The sequence below is a fragment of the Pelecanus crispus genome, chromosome 1, assembly GCF_030463565.1.
Source record: "Pelecanus crispus isolate bPelCri1 chromosome 1, bPelCri1.pri, whole genome shotgun sequence".
In the NCBI taxonomy this organism is placed as follows: Eukaryota; Metazoa; Chordata; class Aves; order Pelecaniformes; family Pelecanidae; genus Pelecanus; species Pelecanus crispus.
In genome coordinates this window covers 106,701,120-106,719,488 of record NC_134643.1, presented here as the reverse complement: position 1 = coordinate 106,719,488, position 18,369 = coordinate 106,701,120, and the positions used below count along the sequence as shown (strand labels likewise).

At 38.9% G+C, this 18,369-nt stretch overlaps 1 protein-coding gene across 3 annotated transcripts in view; it reads right to left on the bottom strand.

The window, feature by feature from the left end:
- Window positions 1-18,369, bottom strand: part of EPHA6 (EPH receptor A6) — a 536,584-nt gene that overhangs the window by 113,815 nt on the left and 404,400 nt on the right. For all 3 annotated transcript variants that reach the window (XM_075709685.1, XM_075709691.1, XM_075709700.1), the window contains 3 exons: window positions 12,868-12,976; window positions 8,524-8,594; window positions 4,921-5,046 (listed from right to left, as the gene is read on the bottom strand). In XM_075709685.1, the coding sequence (XP_075565800.1) occupies window positions 4,921-5,046; window positions 8,524-8,594; window positions 12,868-12,976 (306 nt within the window). The remainder of the gene's footprint in view (window positions 1-4,920; window positions 5,047-8,523; window positions 8,595-12,867; window positions 12,977-18,369) is intronic.

The window sequence follows — 18,369 nt, the reverse complement described above, 5'->3', positions numbered from 1 at the left end:
CAGCAGAAGTTATTCAAAGACTAACAAAAGAGACAATTAATAGCTATTAACCTGGATAATCTTTCATTCAATCAAAAGGTCTCTGCAACAGTATTTTTTTTCTCAGATGAACCAGATGTAAGGTAGGAGATGGGAAGCCACTCAGGGGAAGTAACCTGATTATATATCCATCTTGAATATGGATTTATGTGCAGATATTGTTACTTTAATGCAGATCTCTTGCACCTACTCATGGAGTAAGTAAAGTATGAATAATTTAGAAAGGACTTTGCAAAGCCTGTATTTTACTTGCTTTATTTTCACCAAAGCACCAGAAAGAAGGATAGCAATTCAGAGAGTTTGCAGATGTACTGGAATGCCAAAAGCATGCCAGAGGGGAAGACTGGGAGAGCTGAGATGAAAGTTTCAATTAACTGGCTCCATAGAATATAGTGACTGCATTCAAAAACACCAGCTCAGTAAATGTCCACAAGGAGGACTTGAAAAAGGATTTTAACAAGAGATTGCACTAATTCATTTTTTCTCAAAGTAATCTTGGAACTCAGCATCCTTTCTTAAATTGTTGCTGCTGTGCATTTCCTATTATTACCTGCCTAATGATATGAACTTGCAATAGGAATGTTTATTAAATCTGCAACTAAATGTATAGACATTCTCTTTTTATTTTGGCTATGATGTCTTTGACTGTTGCAGGCCAAGTCTCATTTTGAACTTTGTAATTACTAAAGACTATTTTCCAATTCGCTGTTACTGCTTGAAGATCTTGCTACTTTTTCACTTTGACCATTTGTTGCCACCTGTTTTTAGTATCTGATGGAAAAACATCATTATGTGGAGCAATCAGTACGTAACCAACAATTTTAGATATTTGCTCTCTTTTTTTTACATCACGTAGTATGACCCTTATGTTACCAGTACGTGGCACCAAAGCAGCAGACCAGATTGTCTGTATAACATGGCTAATAAATGATTGCAGAGAAATCCCAATGTCTTGTGCAGCATTCAGATGTACCTGTACAACAGAGCGTAAGTAGGTGCATATGCTTAGGGGCTCTTAGATTTTGCACTTCTAAGCAGAGACTGAAATATAGGACAAAAATAATATATAGGAAGTCTTTGTTTTTCAGGTCTATAGCATATGTGTATCTGAGGTAAGTGGAGTGGTTAGGAGATTTTAACTTTTAACAGTGTTGTAATCAGAAATGAGATAATCAGTGGCTTTAGTGGAAAACACTACTTCCAATTTGATGATATCATCCTCAGATAGATTACTCAGGAGCAAATAATATAATGTACATTTCCAATTCACATCATCTAAGATTATAATTACCAAATACTTCAAAAGATAACTTGGGTACAGAGTTAGGTAAGCTGAAAAAAGAAACTAGAAAAAATAGTTGCCTTGAGTGTCAAAGCCATCTGCACTGCAACTAGTGAATTGTCAAGAGCTTTTGGACATGACTTTTTCCATTGAAAAACCAAATTGGAAACTGCTTTCAGGAAAAGATCAGTTTCAAAAATTTCTTGACCAGAAATGCTGGAAAAAAAATTTCAAATATTTGCAATGTTCTACTTTGACATTTTCAAAATGAAAACTTAGTTCTTGAATGGAAATAATTTTTGTTTTGAAAAATTAAAGTTACAGAAATTCAAAATGAAAATCATTGCTCAAAATAAAATGTTCAAACAAATCAAATTTAAGAAATGCATCTAATGATTCACTTCTTAAAAGATTTTAATGTTTCATTTTGTAAAAGATTTTAATGTTTTTTTTACTTAGGTGAAAATTTTAAACAGTTTTTAAAAGTAATTATCCTATGATAAGAAAACCATTTTACATCTGGTTGCAATGTTTAATACAGAATTAGAGAGAAGGCACAAAGAAAGTTTTAGGACTGCTGTGAATTATAATGATATGTTATGTCCCCTAGCAGCTACTGAAGAACTCTGTGAGAATTTGTACTCTCCGTGCCTCAGGCATGGTATTTAACCTGTATCTTGCCTGCATGGAAATGGGTTTAAATTTCATTGTAAACAGTTTGCAAGTCCTGCTAGGCAAATATCTTTGAAGACGGCAGATTACCCAAGTAATTTTAGAAGACAAAAATGTAAAAATAAAATATGTGAAAGCAGGCAAAAATTCTCTCCCACGCATACAAGAAAAGGGAGAGAGTAGCTGAGTAAAGAATTTTCATAAATAAATTGAGACTAAAGACACAATTTTCATCTGATCTAAAAATCAATAAACTCAGTCCTTGTCTGTCATATTCAACTCCTTTGAAATCAGCAGTTTATACCAGTGCTGAATGTAGTTCAATATGCTTTATAATCTAAGACATCAATATCTACAGTATGTCTGAAGAAAAGGAAGAAATAAAAGAAATCAGATAGAGTGTTTTCTGCAGAAGTCAGCCCTCTGGGGGCTCTCTCAAGCTCATAATTCCAATGGTGCACAGTGCCAGATACGTATTATCTAGTTTAAGCAATCATGTAAACTCTAAAGTACTCTAGCGATATGGACTGCAGCGTGAGACAGAATTTTCTCTCTTACTTTCAGGTTGAAACTTTCTCTCTCCTGTTTGTTAACAGACCAGGTTTTATTTCTGTTATATTATTTGTGCGACGTTTTCTAGTGCATAAAACACTTTTTAGCAACACTGGAGACATTTGCATTGCTATCAGTGTAGTAACGTATCATTAAATGAGGGATCTCAACTGAAAAATACCTCTTCTTTCTTGAGTGACTAAGATATATGAAACAAAGATAAAAAAGAAGGATCACAGCGCATTATGTCTTCTGATAGTAGTTTTCCTGACAATACTTGCTAGCATGAGTTCTTTGGTGGACTCACTATAGGCAAATTAAAATAATTTTTTTTTCCACTGACCCCCTTCTACAAGATGTAACTCTGATTTTTGCAGTCTGTTGTACTACGAATTATTTTATTTTTTTCTTGATGGTATTAAAGTTAGAGAAAGTAAATAAGGTTAAAAAAAGCATTTCTATTTTGGCATTTACTTAGTAAATAATAAACCAGCATTGTTAGAGAAAGCCTGGAATGGATAGCTCAAAGACGGGCATTGGAGTATGGAACATACTTAATTATGGAACATAATTATTGCTACTGAAGTAAATTACAGTGAGGTGAAGACAGAACATCTGTGTAGTCAGTATTACAAATACCTTTAAGACAGCAATTTATAAAACTCAGTCACTCTTAATATCTTAAGGACATAGAGAAATATCTGTATTATGTAAACTGAGGCTAGGTATTGTGTTAATGTCTTTTACAGGAAAAAAAATAAATTGCAGAGCTGGAATTAGAACTCAGGATTCTGTTCATCAAAATTTCTGACACAGACCCTTAGCTCTCTCACCTTCCCTTTCTGTTGGGGCTGAGAAGTGATTAATGCTCCCCAGCCATTGACAGTGTGTAGGTAACAACACAGAGGATGTAATGGACCACAGGAACTTCAGACTCTCCTTGTCAGTCTGGTTTTTGTTTGAATTTGTTATAGCTGTGAGAAACATTGGTGGGCCTTCTGAATGACTTGTTGGTCATAAGTCATGCATTGAGATCCACTAGTTAGGTAACTTTTTAAGGCCCTTTTCTAGCCTTGTCTCTCTAAGTCCTGAGTAAACTACACAGGGTAAAACAGAGAAAACAATCTCAGGACTGTCAATAATGAAATACTATCTGCCCTAGAAAGTCAGAACACAAGTTACAAGAAATGGTTTTACAAGACTCTGATCTTTTCAGGTATTTAATTTTTGTTGTGTTAACCACAAAGGTGTGTTTTCTGTCACCACTGGGCTGCCACCAGGACCTCTAGTGAACTCTAGACAGCAGCCATGAGCCTTTATCCCTACAAAGGCTTTCCAAAAGTGAATGTGTGGGAACACTTGCACGGTACTTCCCTGAGTAGCAAAACCAGATAATTATACCACAGCTAAGACAAGGGGATAACACAATGCACAGAATGGACATGCCTGTAAACATAGCACATTAGCAAAGGGTAAGATCCCTGAAAACACAAGAGGCATGTTATCTCCCTTAGAAAAAGAGGCCCATATACATACAGGATTAATGAGCTTCTGAAACTTATTTTCAAACAGCTGTGAAATGGCCTACATCCCCAATGAGATGTTCTCTACTGAAGGTAAACACCCCATAGAGAAGAACAGGGTCTAAAACAATTGTTCAGATATAATTCCTCGCTGTTCCCACCACACGCTCGGACAAACAGGGGTGTAAGAGGAGAATCTGCAGCTATTTTTCCTGTTCATCCTGCTTCCCAGCTCCACATCACCTTTTATACTGTCTACACCTTCTCAGCAGAGCTTCCTCTTTCCCCTCTCTGCCAATGATCCTTCTCCACATGGCTACAGGGAAGCCTGTCCCACGCCACCCTCTCCTTTTCCCCCTTGTACTCCTATTTTCTATTTGCGAATATTTTTGGCTCAGTTTTCTACGTTCTGATCTTATCTCCCCCCAGAAAGAGATTCTGATCTAATCTCCCCCTCAGTGACAGAGAATATGTGACGCTAACTATGGCAAACGCTGAGTGACACAGTGTTTTCAGCACATTTGGAACAAAGCAAAAAAACCCCCAAACAACCCCCCCAAAACCCCCAAAACCAACCCTACCCAAAAAATTGATAAAGCCTTAAAAAAGGTTTGGGATAAACCTACCACTCTGGAGAATCTTCCTCTCAAGAACTCCTTATTTGAATATACCCACATTTGGAATATTAGCCAAATACAATATCTCATGTACACCACACTTGAGAGTGAACTGGTGCAATCAGAGAACTATGCCCACATTTTGTACTGTACTTGACCACTTGCCTTATCATGGTGACTTGAGAGAAGCAGCCTACCCATGCCTAGACATTTTTTGAAGTGGGTGTACTTTTACCTGCCCCAATAACTCTCTCAATACGAATCCTTGAAGGATCTATCTCCTTTGCAAACTCATGGACAGCAAGAGATGGGTCTTCATACGTGTCTGGATCAATATATGTTTTGATTCCTGGGAAACGTACTGCAAAAAAGAGAGAATACTAGGAATGAAGCATTCTTTGACATTCACACACTGTAACAATATGGTTTTCTCTTTTTTTTTTTTTTGTTGACTAGACAATTGAAAGGACTGGAAATAATATAGTAAATCTTCCTTTAAAGTTCCAGAACCCAACAGAAGAGACTAATGACCCAAAATTACTAATGCTTGCTACTGATTTCACAGAAACCAACTGCAGAATGCACATGAGTTGTCCCCATCTGGCAGCACCAGAGCCTTCAAAGATTGACTGGGCACAGACTTAAGTATTTCCTCTTATCCTTCAAGTGGCTTTTTTAGGTGAGGCTTCTGAGACATTGAAGAGCTGGGTGTTACAACTCCATAGACAGAGGATAAGCCTCTGGCAACCAAATACTAGCAAAAGCACTCAAAAGTACTGGCTGAAACTGTGAGCAAGGTCCTGCTGGACCCTGCTCAGATTTTCTGAGATGTTCTGGGTGACTGAAAGCATGGATATCTCTTCAGGATTGCTGCAGTGCATTGTTACATCAAACACCCTTTCAGCTTGCAATGATAACTCATAAACAGTGTTAGTGTAAAGAATGAAGGAAATATGGATATTAGGTTCTCTGAATGTTATTTATACTTCTAGTTACTGTCATGTTTGCTAGCTACACATGTCCCAGGGTTTAACCTGTCCCACAGGAACAAAAACTCAAAGGCCTTTAGAAGACTCAGTCTTTGGTATTCAACTGATAAGATAGTGTCAAACTCTTATGCTGTTTTGTCCCAGCTGAACACAAGCATCTCCTGAGGTATAGCATTTCAGGCAGGAAAGTTAAGAGGAGAATAAAGTTTTTGGAAACTTCTCCTTAGGAAAAAATAACAGCCCTAGCTAAGTTTTAAGGAAAATGCTATTTTGGGTAATATAAAGTAAATCTGATTTTTTTTTTTTTTATTGTAAGCATTTCCTTTCCAAATGTTACAAATTTTAGTCTGAAGAGGCTCCTTGGAGTCTGTGCACTTAGCTCACATCCTTACTGAATGCTTCAAGTACAGCTGGTAAATCTGGAAAATGCAGCAAGCAAGAGAAAATATGAGCTCTGAGCTGGTCACTGGAAAGAGTGTCTACAGAGACACCAAGTGAGGGCTCAAAGATTTGGGGAAAAGCAGATCCTGAAGACTAACAGTGATTAACGCCAAAGCAGTTTATATTCCCCTTTGCTGCTCCTTAGGCAATTTAGCCAATCTGTCCTTTACTTTGAAAACAGTGCTTTCTAATTCACTCCTTTCATTTATGGGTGGATGGCTGAACATTCCTTTTGCCAAACAGGTCCAGTCTTTGAGATCCTTTTCTCTGAGGATAGGTCCTGGAGGACTGTGCTGCTTTGTTCTCTTCTGATCAGCTTGAACAACAAGAAAGCCAGGTGCAAGATGAGAACAAAAATATCCAAATCCATTTACAAGGCTTAAATAATTTCTGTCTGCTTCCTTGGAGATGGCTGTGGCAATACTAGGTTGGCACCAGATTGCTTTGGCAGGCTCCAGCAAGCCATCATTTTCTGGCACTGCTAATATCCCTCGTGTTCTTGAGTATGGCATGTCCAAGAACTTATGTTGTTTCTCTTCTACTGTCGCAATGGGAATTTTTTTTAGGCTGCTGCCATTTGATGATTAAGTTCTGGAAACCTTTCAATTCAGAATTTGATGTAGATAATGCATCAACTTATCAGGATAAAGAAGGGTACTGCAGCTGGGTCCAGAGAATCTCTTTTGAAAGAATTAAGTACCTCTCAGCCTTCTTCGTCTTACAACTTAGTAGCTGAGTCTAAAGCAGCTCATTACCTGATGAGCCTGAATGTATTAGGTGAAGCATACATGTTCAGGATACCTGAATGTGGCTGGGCTTCATTAGGCAGTGTGCAACAGCCATTTGGACCACTGTTGATAGAGTACACACACCATACAGAAATGGGGAGGACACCAGACATCATGGGATGTCACTTTATCAGCAAGATCACAGACCCCTTTTTAACTCCCTTCAAAGAGTTTATTTCCTTCCTCTGGCTCACACTGAGCTCCCAACGGAGAGAGGAAGGATGAGCAGGAGATGGTTTTCTTCTGCACACAGCAGAAGCATAGGATGTAAAGTGTGGACATGAAAATCTGGGAACACGAACAGGCATTGCTAACCAGTGCAGGTTTTGCAGCGGAGCTTTTTTTTAAACAGCTTCAGCCAGTCTAGGAGAGGTCACTGTTATACTGATCCCAGCAGAGACGGCGCAGCCCCACATATTGTTTCAAGTTGAGATGCTGGATACCGGATCTATAGATAGCAGTCAGATAAAGATTGCTGCTACCATGAAGGAGGTACTTCTTATGGGAGGCGCTGAGTGCTCAGTGTAAAGCAGGGAGTATTGTTGGCAATACAGTCTTAGCTGCTGGGGTAAATCACAGTAATTCCTCTTTATCCTTGGTTCTATGGAGCACATACATGAGCAGAGACTTGCCCTCTCAAGTCTGATGCTGAGATAACTGCAAATGAATGAGAAGCCTCTGAGATGAAGCTTTGTGTCAACATGAAATACAGTCATCATTTACCGTGGCCTGAAAGACACTGAGTGAGGCTTTTCTCAAATTCAGTCATGGTCTCAGAGACATATATCAAACTCCCCAGCAGGAAGGTTTTTGTCTTCTTTCCTTTCTGACTATGTTTGGAAACAAATGACAAACAAATCTTCCTAGGAAATATCCTTTGTGGGGAAATGTGCCCTTTTCCTTGACAGAAAGAGCCACTTGGCTGGATATAGTGGTGTCACCTGAAAAAAGATTTTACTTCTGGTGACTTAGCTTCTGTCTTGATCATAGTATTTCCAGGGATGTTATCAAGAATGACAAAAAACTAATCAATTTTAATACCCTTTGTATAATAACCTTCAAATAAATAAAACATTTAAATAGCTACTCTAACATAAAAGTGAGGCTAGTAATTTAAACTAAGTAGCTAAACTAAACTAAATAAACTAATATACTGCCCACGAGAGATTGCCAGGATTTTCTCTCACTGTACTGATCAGTGAGCAGGAACGCGAGGGAAGGCAACCCATTCCACTTTTTATTTCTTGGGTGGCTGGAAGTGTAGATCCCTAAAGCCAAAGAGAACTGGATAAAAATAAGGCACATAGTCACCACGAGAGAAATTTTGAGGCAGAAATTCAATATGGTCCAGACCAGTTGAGAATTCAAAGAAATATACCTGAAAAACTGATAAATATTATTAATAGAACAGTGAAAAACCTTACTAACTAGAGTGAATTCAGTGAAATTGTTCAAGAGGACAAACAAACAAAAATAAGCACCCCTGATGGTGCAGACAATAAGGAACTAATCAAATGGTCAGATTAAAATATCTAGGGCAAAAGCTGTACAGAAAACAATGAACATTCTTAATTTAAAACATGATACAGATATCATGTAACACAGTGTTGAACTACTTACAATGTCCATTTTGCAAATGAGCCCTTCTTTTCTCTTCAGATTTCATTTTGGCCTTTATGTACCACTGGCATCTTTTAAGAAAAACAAGTGAGGTTTTAATTAAAATACTTGTCATGCAAAAAACAGATGTACATTAAGTTTTATCTGCACTTTTATGAAAGCCAGAATCTTTGCATTTGGAATATGTATTTAGTTATGAATCCAAAGAGAGAAATATGCATGAAGAACTACAAACAGATTAGATACAAATAAAAGTAAATCATGGTTGAACGATTAGTATGCAAATGACTACTTAAGTTCAAGTCTGATGCAATACTTTATTTCCAGCTTTGACTCCTGCAAAGAATCCTGATAGTTTAATAAATTATTACTTCCCTGCATTCTTGTTTGCATACATTGGTTTGTGCTAATTAAACCTTATTTTATTAACTTTCATATCCAGTGGATCAAAAAAGCTCACATTTTCTTCATAAAGTAATAGTTACTACTATTACTACAACTTCAAAAAGTTTCATGAAAAAAGAAAATACTTTTTCACATCAGGACCACTGTTCTTTTTTTCTGAGTTGCTCTGCGCAGTCTGAGCCAGGCACTGACTTATTATTTCTTCTGAGATAGCAGCTCTCATACAGGATAAACAATACGTAGCCTGCTATGTGAACATAATGGTTTAGCATATGCCTGTATGATTGCTATAAAAGCGCAATTCCTTGCCAAACAACACAAAACTCCGTGGCTGTTCATGAATTGTTAGCAACCCTACCCGACAATGCAAGGGTATGTTGGAGAAAACTGCCACATGGCAAGCTTTCAGTTCCCTGTAACGAAATCTCCCCCGGCCTGAATGCTGCCTACCTGCAGGACTGTTAATGCTGATTTAGAAGGTCACATAATAGGAGCAACTGTCAAGAAAAACCAAAACATTTGCTCTTGGTCTTAAAGCTCTTTCTCACTCACTGAACAGCCTAAGAAGTATGATTTAGAGGGAAACCTTTTGGTCTCAGGGCTAGGCTAAGGGCTAAGGGCTGTTGGGGCACTGACCCCAGTGGAGAACAGCAGCGTGTGTGGACATGTGTTTGGGTGTACAGACATGCAGTTCCAAGACCAGCTTGAAAACATGACTGGCCTCTGTGTGTTTATTACCAGCCTTATAAAATAAAATAAACTATAATTATAGGTTGTATAGCCAGTAAAATGCTAACAATGGAGATATGAGAAATATGTGAACCCACCTCATTTCAATGGTTCATTTAAATTACTGAAACAGAGTAGGAGCACTCACAAATGCATTCATTGCTACAGAGGTCATGATGAACACTCGAAGGGCAGAAAATTCTGAAGTTGTTGTGGTTATGTACCCTTACGGAGGGAAACGGCAAGCAGTGGATTCTCAGCTTCTGTGGAAATCTTTAGATCGTACACCAGTTGCTGGGACCACTGAGCGTGCCAGTGCCATTTTTAGCACCTGAACAACTTGTCTGTAGGGTGCCAACCACCAAGAACACTGAACACAAGCTCTTACACTTGAAGTGTCTGCCCAGGGGAACAGTCAAAGAAACAAGGCTTTAACCCTGTCCAACCCTCCTAAGTACACAAGTGGCCCCAACGTGTGACTACAGAAGCCAGTGACTAATCACCAGCAGAGGAGTCCTCCAGCTCCAGCTCCCCATTCCCTGTTCGTGTTGGCTACAGAACAATCGGAGAGGAATAATTTCTGTAACGATAACAATAAATCACACTGAGCTTTAACATGGCATTTTCTGGAATTTAGCCAAGACCCCCGTCTCACTGCATATCCTGTGCCTCGACGTCTCTGGCGCTTTCATTTTTCTATCTGCAATTGACAGCCGTGCTTCCTGCTTGCGCTTGGTGGATAATCACTCAGCCAAGTGCAAAGGCAGGTGCTCATTTAACCCAGCCTCTTCACTATGAATAGACTCATCAGCAGCCCTGTGACTCGACAGCTCATCAAATTGCTAATTCTAAACAGTGAGGCAGAGCACATCTGTAGGGTACCAATCCCATTTTTCATGCAGAAATTTGCCTCCAGTCCTAGAGTAAATTGAGTATTTATTCAAAATTTTCTTGCTCTGTCTTCTGCGGAAGACACTCTTATCACTGCATTTAAGCAGCACTTCAAAATTAATTCATATCTTACATAATTGAAATGGTCCCATTGAGTAAGACGCGAGAAAGCTAAGAGAATCTCTGATATCCTTAACATTAGCAGACAGGAGGAATAAACACAGAGAGAAACCCATTTCCATATTTTTTTTCATTCCTGAGTTTAGTGAGATTTTTCTAAAGGAAGCGTTTGAGTTATGTTTCAGATTTCCAGGCAAGGATTCCACACAACCATTTTCTCCGAAAGTTTGTCTTTGTCTGAGTAATTCCTCCCTCTTCTGAAAGACCCTACTGTTTGTCAGTGTTTGTAGAAATCATAGGAATATTTACTTAGCTTCTAAGATTATCTAAGGTCACAATATGCTCCAATGTTAACTGCTCCCATTAACTTCAACAGAATGTTAGACTTCACTGATTTTATTATTTAGCAGAGAGAGCATTAATTCACATAATGGTAGCTACTGTAGTGCCATATTTTGTTGCTGGGGTACTGCAAATAAAGCCTCCAGCCTACACTGCTAGAACTTTACTTTCTTCGCAAAGTAGAGGTAATGCTATACCAACAAAACAGAAACTTAATTACAAATCCGAAAGCGCAGCACCGTCTGTTGCTATCAGCCCCGTCTGTGATGACCATTATCACATTCAGAGGAGTCAGTGTAACATCTTTTCTCTAAGTGTAAACACGGGCTCTCAGCCAGGACAGGAATAGTGCAGAATCTTAGCCCAGCTCTGGATTTTTTCTGTCCCCAAGCCAGGTAAGAAGGAAACCCCACGGAGAATCCTCCTCACACGGAGGCTCTTCCCCCGGCTGTCTTATGTGCCCGAAGGAGGGAGAGGGGAAAGGGGCAGAGAGGGGCAGAGCCCACACAACCCCCACTGCAGAGCTTCCTGCAGGAGCCATGAGCCCAGCTCTGCTCGAAGGCCCATACCTCTACAGAATATCAGCCTGGCTTTAGGCCGCCTTGATCCATGGCAGCACTGCAGTGCCATTGACGTCTCACAGAGGAGACGGGGACGTAACGTCTTTGTCCTTTTAAATTCTGCTTTGCTCCCTGGTGGAAGCAGGTGAAGTCCTGAAATCGCACAGGAAACACCTGGAGGCTCAGTGAAAAAGGAAGCAAGGCACCATGGAAGCAGCCATGCCCATGGGAATCTAAGATCCAGCAAGGGCTGATGTGCCAACCTCTATGTGCATTTTTTAGCAAGTCCAATTAGAATTTGTGAGTTCCCTTAAAACCTTCAGTGTGTAATTGAGCATGGCATCTGGCCACTTAAATCAAAATGCTGTCTCATCCAGTTTGCATAATGTCGTTATCTGATCCTGATCAACACATCAACTGAAGGAAGGTGGACAATCAGCACTGTACTAAAAGAATTGTTAACTATAAGAATCAGGGTAGTTATAAAAAAATAATCATTGTCCAGACCGGTCAATTCTCCAGCCAGTGCAACAGTACTGCTGTAATGTAGTTTTAATTGCGATATCTTCAATCCAATTAAAAAAAAAAAAAGCCAAAAAGCTATAAAACAGGACCTTCAGGAAACCATTTTCTGTTCACAAGTGATATCACAGGCAGTAGAATCATTATAGTATTTTGGAGTAAAGTTTTCCTGAGTTTAATTTCATTACATAATTCTTATATTTTCTCTTAATAGATGCAGAAATGTGCATATAAAATATATGCATAATTGTGTATGAGTTTTCCTACAAATTTAATATAGTAAAAGTAATAAAAAGTTGTCCGCTCAAGTGCCTTTAGCAAGCTACATTGCCAACCCCAAGACATCAAAAATCCTAAGGTTACACCCTCCAAACCTTCGCAGTTGGCAGGTATAAGATTTTGTAAAAAATACTGTGTTTTTTTATTTTTTGGCTTTTTGTCCTCTAACGTCAGAGCCTTGAGGTTGCAGTTCCATTGTATTTTGCAATTCTTGCTCTGCAGGCAAGAGGTTCAGAAACTTACTTTAAAAACAGCCAAGGCATTTCCTGTTTTCACATAATTGCTTAGCTCCCCAAACTGGGTTTTTACAAAAAACAACAGTCGCAATAGAACTGTGAGTATGAGCAGTGCTGAGCAAAGAGGACATTCACCCCGCTATGCCTAACCTTTATTTTAGCACTGAAAAATGTGGTGAATGACTTAACTATTATTCTTAAATTCTTAGTTTTGGATGACACTGACCCTGAGTAAACGAGAACACTGTAGTGTTAATTACCTCCCGGTGATCAGGAAGAACAAAGTGAGGATGACCAGGAGAGTGAATCCACCAACAGCAGCAGTGGCAATTACAAGAATCTGCCCCTGCTCCGCAGCCATATCAGAAGCTGAAAGAGAAGCACAAAGAAAAGAGGTTAAAGCTCCATCACCCAGGGTTCTTGCAGAATGGGTGATATAACATTTCACTGGGCAAATGTTGCAATTATTCTGTAATAGTTTCCTCGGTGCTTAGCAAGGACATCAGATGCGAATGTGCCTGTGAAGTGAAAAACCGTAACCCATGTCCCAACTATGATGAAGGGGAGAAGAGGTTTACAGGTTTTTAAAATGAGGAGCTGGCATTATCAGACACTTGCAGTTTACTGAAGTTTGAATATGACAGGATTTTGGACACAAAACTAGAACATATTTATTCTTTAGCTTTATTTAGCTTAATGCTGCATCTAATTCAGAACTCTCCATCCAACTGTCCCAGTGAAGTCAGCAGCAGAGCTATGTATGTAAGACATATTAAACTGGGTTCAGGAGAAAGCAAAGCGGAAAAAGCACACAATGCGTAGCCTCACACACTCTTCTGTACATCTGGTGTTTATTTTTATTGTCACAAAATGTATACAGTTTTACCTATAACATACTCAGGTGATTGGCAACATTGCAGTTGAAAAAAAAAATACTGATTTTCTTATGCCTCATGTTTTTCTCTCTGCTTTTCGTAAGACATTTAGGAGTTAAAAAAGATCCCCTGAAATTATCCAGTCTCTAGACACTTGCTCTTTTTATTAATTTATTCTGTATAATATTAAATATTTATATTGACAAAGTACCTACTTACGGTCCGGTTGGTCCTCACTGTCCAAGTACTACATGAGCAGAAAAAGAATTAGGCTCTGTTTTTTCTCTATCTCCTGTCTTGTGACTCCAAAGTTTTATTTCTTAAACTCAGTTACACTTGAACATTTTCACCACATGACGTTTACCTAATTCTTACTTACTGTTTCCATGAGAAACATAACATTGTTCTGAAAAGAGAATAAATAATTCTATTCAATGACCTCTGGCAACTGTAGTAAATGTAGAAAAGAAAATAAATTTTAGATTTATCAGGAAAGCAACTTCGATTCTGTGAAATTGCAAACTGTTCTATAAGCAAAATCTTCAGCTTTCTTTAGGCACCAGATGATTAAAGCTTAGGGAAATCACCTAGGTTGCTGCAAAGAGAAAGCTCAGCAGGCTATATTCTCTCCCTTTGCAGCTGGTGAAGCCCAATACAATGCACACATTGCTGCCCAAAGCCTCATAAAATGCTGTTTCCCAGAAAAACACTTGGCTTTGAAATAGTATTTGTGAGTGGTTTAGAAATTAGCAATGTAAACTGGCTTTGTAATAGTAGTAAAGCAAATAAAAACAATAGTAGTTTATGTCAAATTTTCAGCAAAACCAACTTGTTAAATTTCTGCCATTAGGTTTCTGTCCATATAATTTAATGGAGATATGCACAGGCAGTAAATTACAAGGCATTCAGTATTTGTGGTCATAAGCTCTCCACAGACAAGTTAAATATATACATCTTCCAATAAATGATGTAGCAAATACTCACTGAATAGCTAATCTCCAAAATGGTATCTAGTGATATCATGGGAGTGGATTCTAGCTCTGCATTGTGTTATGTTCCACAGGGTCAGATTTAGTTGGAAAAATACAACATAACAAATATCATGCCACACAAGTAACAATGCAAATAATAACAGGCTCTCCAAATCAAACGCTGAATACTATTTTCAGACTAGCAGGGGTTGTGCTAAATGTGACAAAGATCGTTGCAGCCAGGCACAGTTTGAAGTTGTAAATGGAGGAGGAGGTTTTAGATTAGTCTATCTCTGCAATGGTAGTGAAAGGACAAACTGCAGCCCTCTCTTTTTCTTTTTTATTAGGAAAAAAAGAGGTGTGCAAAACCAGTGAATTCAGCAGGAGAAAAGCAAACCATGGCCTCAGATAAATTAGCTGTGGTTTTCTTCAGGAGACATTCATTACAAAGAGGCAACCCAGGGCCTTTATTCATGAGAATTAAAGGTGCAAAAGTAGCGACTGATTCCATAGTCCAAAGCAGCACTCTGCAGCTGTCAAGATGAAGGAAGTCGTGTCCTGGATCACTTCTGCTGAAGGGAGCTGCTATTTCTTGGTGGTTTAGCTCAAACAGAATGCAATCTATTGGTTTAATAACATATATTTTCTATCAGGAGCCAGAGTCAAAATCATGAAGGGGAGAAATTCCAGACTGACTTAGTTCTTTCTACCTGTAAGCAATACGATTTTTAGCTGAGACTGTACGTACTTTAGAAGTGATCATTCTGTTTCTCTTGTTTGTATTTTACTGTGTTGGCAGAGGTGCCAGAGTCCAATATATTAGGATTTTTTTTTCAAGTAGCCAAATCACTATAAGGGGCTTTCAAGCCTGAAACTTCCCGATGACCTTAATTTACTTGTCAGATAAAAATGTCAAATGACAGACAAGTATAATTGGAAAATGTGGATTTGTTAAAAACTGACAGAGAGGCAGGTGAGGCAAAATGATGGAAATACTTATTTTTGCTTGAAGTGATCCTTCTAGAAATCAATAAAGGCACAGTCAGTGAACAACACATATATAAGCACATGCGTATGCGCATATGCAGACTCCTCACGTGCAGGTAAAAGGTTCCATAAAACACTATCTAAGCAGTGAGAAGATAGTAATCGGGGACACTCAATAATTAAAATTTTTACAGCATTTTGCCATTCTGAAATAAATTCAGCATGTCCCTCAATCCCTCTGTTCTTTTCTCATTTCTCCAGCTTTCTCTTAAGGTAAAGTTCAAGTTGTAAATACTAAGAGCTTTAACATATATTGTTTCTGTTGTGCATGTTCTTGAATCTTTGTTGTTGTTTCCTGCCTTTTCTTCCTTAATTTTTCCTCTCTATCGGCTATGCATATTGGTATATGACCCTGTGTTTCTCTCCTCAGGACTATTCTGCATTATGCAAGACAGAAAAACTCAGTTTAAAAAACAATTACGATAGGTTGCAAAGCCAGGCAAGTTCCTGCAACCTTATTTAATCTCTTTGTGTATTAGAGTGCTGCATTTAATCATAGAAGTACACAGCATTTTTTCCAGAATCCCATTTGTTAGACAACATGGCCAGCATTCATATAGCTAAAAATTGGTATTTTGATGTCTCTACACTGCCCAGTGCACGGTCCCATATCTCCCAATATGCACCAGCCAAATCCGTCCAGTGCAGGGATGATTAGTAGCTCTGTGATCACAGGGATGGATGTGGCTGTATCATGTATGGGGCCATACTCCATTTGCTAGTGAAAGTTGATAGGCAAGGGGGTGAGGAAGTGCTGGAGCAAGAGGAATATGTAAACCACTAGCAGTGCTAAGACTCATAAGGGAGCTTAGTACCTGTCTAACTGGGCTGGCTGTTTTGTCTCGTAGTATGTTTCATTCCCTCTGCCAGTCTGCTCAACGAGTTCATTTTGACAAAAACCTACTTTCAAAAATGAGTAGCATAAGCCAAGGAAAAGGGAGGATTTATTACTTATCCCAGCAGATGATTAGATAGTATATATAATGTTTGGGTGTCAAAACTCTTCAAACACATTGTAGCTGCAACTAATGTGATTAGTCAAAGTGGTGATTTGATTTTAAAACTGCAGCATGTATCATACATGTACCCAGAAGCGTATTACCCAGATAAACTCTTCACTCCTGTTACTCTTCATGCTTAACTCAGGTTATATGCCCGAAATGACAAAGTGTCTAATTGCATCATTCCAGCTTCCTTGCTTAACACCATGCCCAGAAATCCCTTCTGCATTCAGCCTGGTGTCAGTTCTGTCCCCACCATCTACTCTTTACACCCATGCCCTGTCTCAGCTCCTCTCTGGGTTCTTCACCCAAATGTGTGGAGGAGGAGCTGCACTTTCCCTCCTCTCTGGGCTGAAGGGAAATATCCCAAGGCTTTTTTACTTCCTCACTGGGCAGACTGGAACAAACGGTACAGACGTTGTAGTCATGGTGCCAGAGGATGAAAGACAGAGAGAGCATCTTGCAGCTCTCTTCTCCTTTCTTTTCTTTGAGCAAATTTCTCCAAAATCTTTTAAAAGGTTGTGTATTTGGTATAAAAGGTCTGGAAGTCCTAATGACAGCTCACTTCTGTCTCTTAGCTACATCCGTTAGTTATTTCAATTTGACATCTATCAGGCTGCGGACCTTCCAGCAGACTGAAAGATAAAAAAGTGACAGAAAGACAGCTAGACAGGTAATACTGAGTAGCTGTAAGATAGATAAGTGTGGACGGTGAGAACTGGAGCTCTAATAGACAGGAACTGGCTGTCAGATGGATTTACGAGGCATAGTAAACAACAGTGCTTAAGAACAATGGGAAAGAAAAATATAAAGTCTAATTAGGGTAACCTTTACATTTTCAGAAGTGCTGCCGTTCCTGTGCTCCAGTGAGCTGATGGGCTCCAGTCTAAGGGGGAATGTGGGAAAGGGAGGAGGCAATGGAAAGGCAATCTTGAAAAGGACTTTTAAAAGGAAAAAATAATGCCATCACTAGGATAAGAATGTAAAACTTTTTGGTATGCATTCACTTGAAAAGCCTTCTTCCAAGTATTGCTCCTAACATTAGTTTTGTGACCAGTGGATGAATAGAAAGCCTGTGCAAGCAGTCTGAGATCTGAGCAAGGGTGTTGCTCTTGTTTAGGACATGCAGAGGAAAAGTCAAGTCTCTGGGACTTCTGGGCACATACAGTAGAGAAATCAGAGAGGCCAAAGTCAAATTTGAAGAACAAATGGCTGAAAATATAAGACACAGTAAGGAAATACTTCATTAAAATGAGACATTAAAATGAGATTAAAATGAGACCCATTCTGAGGTACCCAGTGCTGACTACCATTGAATGAACAGTAGGACTAGGCAGACATGGGGGGAGATCCAGCAAGACAGTTTCTAAATATGAGATCTGAGCCATCTCATTTGTTTGTTTCAACCAGAAATTTAATTTACTATTGTCAAAACATCAAACATTCTAACAAAAAAATCTCCATTTGGATTGGTAATTCAATGTATTTCTAAAAATCCTAGGGACAGCTTCTCTGTCATGGCATGAATCAGAGCATGTGCTTGAGACAATATTGGACCTCTATCAGAATCAATGCTTCAGGACCCATCTCTTGAGCTGTGGAGTTCTGGAAAGAATGGAGCTCAGCGTCTAAATCACATCTGATGGTGAATCCAAAATAGCATGATTTGAGGCTGAAAAGTTAAAGATAGATTTTGTGTATGTGGGAAGAGGAGATAGAATGTGAGAATTCAGCAGATCTGGCAATACAAGAAAGTCACCATCTGTGCCTATGGTAAAGATATTAAAGTTATTGTTTCATCAAGATCAGGATTTCAGGCCAATTAATTTTTCACAATCCTCAAATTTATAAAATACCTAATCAGGTAT